The following is an 8,551-nucleotide window of genomic DNA, read 5'->3' on the forward strand; positions in this document are numbered from 1 at the left end:
AAACTGTCGGCACCTCTCTGAAATCTCAGGACAATCGAGGTATTCTGGAGAGAAATGCACTGCCTACAGTCGGAAAGCTTACTCTCAGTTGCAGATCATGGGTCTTCCAGAAGGATAATGACTCAAAACACACAACTAAAAACACCCAGGAATGACTAAGAGCAAAACATTGGACTATTCTGAACTGGCCTTCTGTGAGCCTGGTGGATTATCTCAGTTTCTTCTTTCCTCGCTCATCACCTTTATCTTATCTTTTTCTTTAAAAAATAAAAATAAAAATTCCTGTCATGGCTCCATCAGACACCTTGAAACTGGCCTCTGTCTCTTTAAGAACCCCCTACTCTTTCTGACGCTCAATCGTCACCAGTCATCAAAACAAAGCTGTTTGCAACTGTTTGCAGTTTGCATGAAAAGCTCAGCAGATGCGAAATTTCACCAGGTGTATACAAGTTGCTGCTGCCGCTAGTCTGCAGGAGCTGTGCGGGGAGATTGAATGGAGGGGGACGAAAGCACATGACATTATAGGATAATATAAGTCTAGAAAAAGTCAATTTAGCTCCCTTTTATAAATATGAACTTTTGTTGAAACCAAAAACAAAAAAAGAAAAAAGGGAACTGCAGATGGGATTAACATTCAGTAGGAGGCATTAGACAGCACTGTGTTCTGTAACTCAGCTGGCTGGGTTTAAATGTTGAGTTCACTGGATGGAAATAGATCAAGATGAGCTACTTCGCTCAAATCAGCTGCAGTGACATGCATGTGTCTGTGCATTACAGCTCAAAGTTTCAGAAAGCGACGCTTCAGGACCAATAGATTTAGCGTCAAGCATTCTTGCTTTTTTCATTGTCTTCCAGTGAACCTAGATTTCACAGCTCTGGTGTGTACAACCTTCACCAATCAACCAGAAATCCTGAGCCACTGTAAGCAGTTGCCAAGCAATATGAAAATCTGAATAACTGGCGCCGACAAAGGAAGAGCGGGTCAATGAAAACAAAACAAATCGGGTTTTCTCAAGAGGAGTTTTTCCCAGTTCCTCATTTTTATCAGGAAACAGCAGCGGAGAGGGAAGAGGTCAGATTTCTGTGTGCGGAAGAGCAAACTACACGTCCAGAGAGAGAGAACCGCTCATTGCATTGACAGAAAGGCGAGATAAAGAGCTTCACAACAAATGAGATTATGAGACTCTAAAGTGGTGGTTAGCTGTTCAGCTGCCGAGATCTGATAGACACTTCGACAAGTTTATAGTGTTTAAATCAGTCCACTTATGGGGCTGCACCAAACGACAGAACAAGCAAAAAACAAGGAGACTGCAGAAACAGTTCAGGTTTGCAAAGATACAAACAGCACAAAAAGGGCTCCAGGTATTTACCCTAAAAGGTCGTCCGATGTTAAAAAAACGAAAATACCGCGGGGGTGTTAGGACTTGTGCGTACGTTCAGTAAACAGGTTCTACGGCATTAGATGCCTAAAAACCAAAATGTGAGGTTAGCAGAAAATACAACGAGGAGTTTAAAATCCTACTTATGATGAAAATCTATTGACTGGATTTGTTTATTCCTTGCAGGAACGGCGTTCCGAGATGACGACACCGGTGTTCAGCTCCCAAGAAGAGCAGAACGTTTCACTGTTGGATCGGTACCAACTCGCTCTGAAGTCTAGACAGCTTTGGCAATGCGCTGAAAGAATGTGAAAAGATGAAGACAAAGTCCAAAATGTGTCGAAATGAACAAAGTGGTTTGGGTTTTGTCTTTTTTTCCAGGGGTGTCCTCCAAGGTTGTGGGAATAAGATGTGGAGATTTACATAAAAAAGGGCCTTCCTCCACAGTGAAGCATGGTGTGGGGTTAACCACAAACAACACAGCAAATGTTTCACTTGAAAGGGCAGAATGATTTCAGATCATAAAGTAAATCAAGGTTTTACTTTACTGTAGTATTTGCAGCAACAAAACTGTTCGAAGTGTTCATCCTTTGCTGTTTTGCTCATTTTGCACCTGAAATACAGTCATTTCCGACATAAGGTGTCATAATGACTGCGCGTCCACTCGTATCCCCCAGGGACGCTTCATACTCGGTTTGAAAAAATTGAGGATTTCACACAATTTTCTGATTTTAACTTAAAAAAAAAAAGCTTTGTGGATGACACAAAGAAAAGATGCACCTGCAAGAGGAGTTTCATTTTCAATGCTGGACAGTTTTGTTTTATTTTTTTTCCCAATCAATAAAATATTTACTCTGTTATTTCCTGACTCTTTCTTACTCGTGGAAGCTAATCGCAGAAGACAAAGCCTCCAGATTCCAATCGATACCTGGAGCGATGCTCTTAAGATCTCTGGCCTGCAGAGGCAGCCGTGGCTGGAGCGTCGGCTTCACAACACTTTGCCCACTGGGGATCTGTGAACGTGCTCGTGGATGGTTTACTTAACTTGCCTCCTCAGAGCATCAGCAGCTTAAGGGGCTGGAATTAGCTCCAAGGCAAGACAGGGCCTAGATTCAGTGACGGAGAGCTCATTAACGCTACAGCAAGACACACATGGGAGAAGAGCAGCCAAAGCAGTCATGGCACGGTCCCCCCCCTCCTCCCCACCCTGGCTTCCTGTTCGACCGCCATCAATATCTAATCGGTGCGCAAATACGCACATGCAGCAGCAGCACTCGGCTGATCGGGATCGGGCTCCCCTTTTGCAAAACGAGCAGCTCATTTCGCAGTCCTCCAAACTCAAAGATACTTTATTGATCCCAAAGGGAAATTAAATGTTGTAGCTCATTTACTTAAAGAATTGCTGTGGACGGTGAACGGCGGAAAGATCTCCTGTAGCGGTCCGTATCACAACGCATTTGAAGAGGCTTCCGACTGAAGACGCGGCTTTCTGTGTAGTCTGCTGATGTCGAAAAAATACAATTTGGCAATTGCGATGTTTCCATTAAATAATAAGAAACGCAATTAAAATCACATGTGAAGAAGTGCTTACAGCAATAAGTCACTACTAAATATGGCGGCAACTGATGTAAACACTTATACTCGTGGCGCTAGCGCTCATTATCTATCAGCCTTCAGAGGAGGTGTCCTGTTCAGGCATTGGAGCACAAAGGCTGCTCTATATGCAGCGTTTTGGGAAAATTGTAATCTGGGATTTTACAGAAGATCAATGGACTCAACGCTTTCAAATAACACACAACTTTTGATGAAGAGTGTGATGCTAAGAGAGCTATTGTGGAACCACGAACCAGGAAGAAGACTACTTCCTCTTGTCTTTCTTCGTGGTTTTCGCCAGTAGTAACATCCGGCTTTTAACTTGTTTTTAAATCCGAGTGTTTCCATTAAGCAAATTTATTCTCATAATTTCAATTTGTGCAATTCTAGCTGAGTTTAATGGAAACTCAGATAGTGACAGTCTGATGAAGATGATGGTCAGGTTTGCCCTTCATCTTAATTTCATGTAGAAAAAAAAAAAAATTAAATTACATCACAGGCTTTAGCGAAGAGCACAACGCTAACCACGCTTTGCCCTACATATTTACCCCAACCTAAGTGGAGCAAGGAGAGGAAGGAGAGGAAGAAGATAATCTGTCTCCCCCTTTGGCCAGCAGGCCTTCCTCTTCCGTTTTTAATCCTCGGGCAAAGCTGCAGGCCTTGCTGGGCTTTACTAACCCAGGTGTCCTGTTGTGAGCCCCGCTGTGAGGCGACAAGCCTCTCTCTGATTAAGACCCGGGAACAACTGGGCCGCAGCGCGAGCCAGGCGCCAAGCAAACGAGAAGACGTGACCTGGGTGTTCGGTGGGCGTTTCTTTCCACCTGGCCTGCGATTCGGCTTGCGTTAGTCACACACTCCTCACACACATTAGGTGAAAGCCCGGGGGAAATCAGAGCCGCCCTGCAGGTAGGAGCGACTGACCGCTCCGTCAGACAGCTGGAGCGTGGAGTCTGACTTTGTGAATCAGCCATCTGGATGAGGATTTTGCGATGCGGCTGCTGTTGCTCCCTAAAAAAAAAACAAAAAAAAAACTGCGGCACATGCTCGGCGCTGTTGCTTAGAAAAGCCAAAAGGAGGCAGAAAACTAAGAGGGACGAGTGTATTTTCTCGTTTCTTAACAGTGGTTCAGCTGTCAGCATGCAGGGCATTTCTGTGATGCTTTACAGCCAGTTTTTGTGGCCAAAACGAAAGGGGAAAAAAAAAACAGGCCAATTCCCATAGGGAGCTCTCTTCCTCTGCAATAAATCTCAGACATGAGCCATGAGCTGGACGGATGTGTCTTCAGGGACAAAATGGGTCACAGAAATACGACATAAAATGTGTGTTAGCACCTTAAACCATCGCCGGTCTGAGTTGGGCTTCAGAGGAACTCTGGTAGGGTCTGTGTTACGTTACTGATTTTAAAAAGATAAAACCAGGCTGTGCTCGCTGCAGACAAAAATAAACTCTGGAATTTGACTGCTCTGTGCTTCGAGAGACAAAAAAGAAAAAAAAAACTTGATCTAAAGGGGCCCTCGGTTCTCATAACTGTTTACAGCTGTACAGTGTCTTGCTCAGAAAAGTACTCACACCCACTGAACTTGTTCCCTTTTGGTCACACCACAACCACAGACTTTAGTGAATTTAATTGAGGTTTTAATGCGACAGACCAACATGAGAGCAGAATTTAAAAAATTTACTTCTCAATAATCACTGTAAATATTGGCATTCCAACAATCAAATCGTTCCTATAATTGCTGAATAGCTTTTTTCTTTTTTCCCTGCTACTTTCACTATTTAACTTTGGTGATGAGCTCAAAGTCTTTAAGGTTGGAAGGCCTGTTTGCCGTCACCTTCATCGTTACATCCGCCACAGATAATCCAACAGATTAAAGTCAGGACTCCCACCGGGAATCTTGATATGACTTTTAGCCAGAAGAGACAAAAATTAAGAGATCCCTTTAAGGTCAAATCTACCAGGAAGTTGGATGATTTCTGGCTTCACTGTAGCTCCATCAGCTCTGCACTGCTTTCCTGTTTCCGATGATGAGAAGCATCCCCGCAGGATGATACCGCCACCACCGTCTTTCTCCATTAGGAGTATTGAGGTCAAGGTTGATGTGCAGCGTCATCATTGTCAGTCTAGTGCCTTCGTCCACATCTATAACAGAGGCGCCTCTATTATGTGTCTGCTCTCGGTGAGACTTTATCATCTCAGAAAGTATAAAGTTGCACCTTTGATCTTCTTGAAGCTTCTTTCAGACCTCAAACAAGTTCACAATCATTTAGAAACAACAACACTACTGTTTTAACTCAGGAAGAGTTCAGAAATCAACATTTGCTGGAATAACCACGAGGTTTTCAACGGGGTTCACTGAAGTGGTCTCTTAATAATTTTTTTTCCCAGAGCTGTACTTACATATTTCCCGTTGCTCTGTGCACATATACTCCCAATAAAATGCTTTTTTTAGTCCGTGATTGGAATGTGACAACATAAGGAAAAGTTGACGGCCCTGAGTCAGTGAGAAGGTCAGGAAACCATGGAGCCAAACATGAACGCTTCTCAACTCAGACCTGCACCCTCCACCGACCCCTCCTTCCTGAAGAGGAGAGAAAGTGACAGAGCACCAAAGTCCCTGCAGATGACTGCATGCATGTCGCTATCATTTGCTAGTTTTGTGTATGCAAATAGGCGCCGCTCTGCAAAAGCGAGCACAGTTAAATAAATGGCTGCCAGCTACAAAAGCCCCTGGATTCAGTCTTGGGTGGACGATCCCCAACAACAAGCTGCTGCAGTTTGTTTGTTTGATTATTATTATTATCATTATTTCTGAATGAAAAGACGCAATAAAGCGGCGCTTTCCCACCGTAACGCAGCACGTCTTATGAATGAGAAACGAGCCGATGGGGCGTTTGGAGACGATCTGTACGAGAGCAAGGAGAAGTTTAAAAGGCGATATTCAACAGCTGTCTGTCAGCGCAACGACTCTGCTCTCTCGTTTCCGTTCAAACGCCACAATGTGGCAGGGTTTTTTTTTCTTCTTCTTCTTCTTCTGTCTGCAAACTTTTGTGATCGTCGCCTGTACTCACGTTCCGAGGACTTCCTTGAAGTCAAAGATGTTCTTGATGTCATCTACGTCCTTTTTCCAAGACCCGTCGCTGGACTCGCCGTTTTCTTTCGCCATTTCGCACCGGGCTTGATGGGAGAGGAGAGGAGAGGAGAGCAGAGGATCAGCGGATCAGAGGAGGAGGGAGGATGGTGGAGACGGGAGAGATGGGGAGACGCTGCCGGCGGAGGATCAACCGCACTCGTCTCACACAGCAAAAAAAAGAAAAAAAAAAAAAGAAAAAGAAAAGTGGTGCACTTTTTGTTATTTCTCCCAGCTTTCTGGCTATCCGTCAGCGCTGCCTGTCTCACGCATGCAAGCAAGCGAGGCAAGCCCGAGGTGGGTGGGTTGGGGGGGAGGAGGAGGAGGTACGTCCTACCCCGAGAGGTTATTTGACTAATCTGTCTGACGTAGCGGATCCTGAGCCAGAGCCTCCCCGCTGATCACATCACCGAACGGGGAAACACATGCAGGCTCTCCCCCCTCCTCCTCCTCCTCCTCCGCCTCTTCCTGCCGCTGCCGGGGCGGGGACCAGTCAGTGGCGGAGCGGCGATGCTGGGAGCGGGAGGTCGGAGGACGGCAGCCCGGCCGGCCGACGCTGGAGCCGCTGCTGGGCCGTCGAGTCGCGATAGGAGGAGAGGGAGGTTCCCGCCGTACTATCTGACACGGTTCGCACTGCACCAAACCCCGCCGAGCAAGGTGGAAAGTCCACCCCGCGTTTCAGCAGCTGTCTCCATGCTCAAAAATAAACGCTCCTCCTCATTTGAATTTAGTTTCAGATTCAGCAGCAGGGGTGTAACAAGGAGACACTGAGGTCCGGGGGCAGCAATTCACCATTGCCCCCCTCCCCCCCGCCCCCCGCAACCCCGCCTCAGACACCCTTTTTTGAATTTCTGTCATTTTATTGACCTTTGGTGCCTCAACAATCACATTTACAGCCTTTAATTGACTCACTAGTGACAGGGTGAAGCTGCAGTGCGGCTCTGGTGTGTGCCATAGTAATTACATTTGTCTAATTATGGATTACAACGCAGAGGGTCCAGCTCTGAGTACTCTGATGTATAGTATTTACACATATTGTGCAAGGAGTTAGTAGCTGTGTTTCTATTATGTGCGCAAAAACCCAAATTTTTCAAAAAACATGAGCTTTTTAGGAGTTGATGTGTTTCCACTAAGTGAATTTCTTTTTGAAATATCAAATTGAGCATTTATACAGTCAATGGAAATGCAGCAGGCGGCTATTTGTCCTGCTGACTGATGATCCTCTCCAACAAACCTCTGATGCAGAGCAGCTTGATTTACTCTGATACCAAATTATTTTAATTTACCTTCCACTGCATATCACGTCCTGTTTTGTGTCGATGTTAAAACACGCTGGTTTTAGGACGACGACACAAGAGAAGTTTTAGGGACACGGACGCGTTTGCGTCTGAGGGATTAGTTTATGGTAGAACAGTTTGCATATCAGACAGAGGTCGATTTTCCTCCTGCACTGAACCGATGTTGGCAGAAAGGCACAGTGTCCAATACAGGCAGAAACCACCGGCACTACAACAATCCTTTTCCAACACGTTTTCAGGTCATTAAAAGCACAAACAGGTTCAATAACATATGCTGAGGTCAATTCAAATATGGTCTTTGCGTCATTAAATGCCAGTTGGTAAGAAGTCACTTTTGACTAAACAAATGCGATGCGTCGGAGGTATCGGAGTAAATTCGACAATATCTAAGAGAAACAAAGCCTTTCAAACATCCATGTGTGTGTGATTAACCTGTACAATGTGTTCCACTGAAATAGTAATGTTGTATTTTAATGAATGGGTCTTTATTTTTACCGTTCCGACGTCACCTCCGCTCTTAGTCGATGTAAATAATGGCAGCTCACAGCAGGAAGGCTGGAAAAAATAATCATTAAATTATTGTTAAAGCTCCTTAAGACAAATTAGAATAAGATCAAAGCTTTTCAAAAATCACGAGACAGGAAATCATCTGTAGTTATTACGAATTATTGCCCACTTTGAAGTTATGCAAGGCAAATAGTGAACAATGGAGCAAAACCGGCGCATTGAAAGAGCAGCAGCACCAACTAAAAACGTAAATAGAAATATTCACACCATTAAAAACCGCAGCAACTGAACATCAGTTTGTTACAGAAACACATAAAAATGTTCATTTTCAAGGGCAGACTATAATATTTTGAAGTGGTTTACTTTCATGCTCCATACAGTATTTGACTAAATTGAATCAAGTTTCATTTATTTTCCCGAGAATCTGGACCACGAGGGACATTATGATCCCAGCTTATCAATAATATCAAACGCAACATATTTTCTGACAACCTAATCCTCACTCCTCACTTGTTCCCCACCAAACATCTTTTTATTTCCTGTGCATAAAAAAAAAATAAAACACCAATCTGGACAATCAGGGGGAAAAAAAAGCAGAGTAGTGCTGAACTCACCTGATTCATTTCTTCAAGCACCGGAAGAAACG

General features: G+C 44.5%; 1 protein-coding gene across 1 annotated transcript in view; it reads right to left on the minus strand.

Annotated features, from left to right (window-relative positions):
• Positions 1–6,831, minus strand: part of camk1db (calcium/calmodulin-dependent protein kinase 1Db) — a 32,033-nt gene extending 25,202 nt beyond the window's left edge. The window contains exon 1 of the mRNA XM_014974693.2: positions 6,042–6,831. Within this exon, the coding sequence (XP_014830179.1) occupies positions 6,042–6,136 (95 nt within the window). The 5' untranslated portion in view covers positions 6,137–6,831. The remainder of the gene's footprint in view (positions 1–6,041) is intronic.
• Positions 6,832–8,551: the final 1,720 nt, after the last annotated feature.

This window comes from Poecilia mexicana, unplaced genomic scaffold (genome assembly GCF_051168715.1).
Source record: "Poecilia mexicana isolate PSO_F unplaced genomic scaffold, ASM5116871v1 scaffold_6, whole genome shotgun sequence".
Taxonomy (NCBI): domain Eukaryota; kingdom Metazoa; phylum Chordata; class Actinopteri; order Cyprinodontiformes; family Poeciliidae; genus Poecilia; species Poecilia mexicana.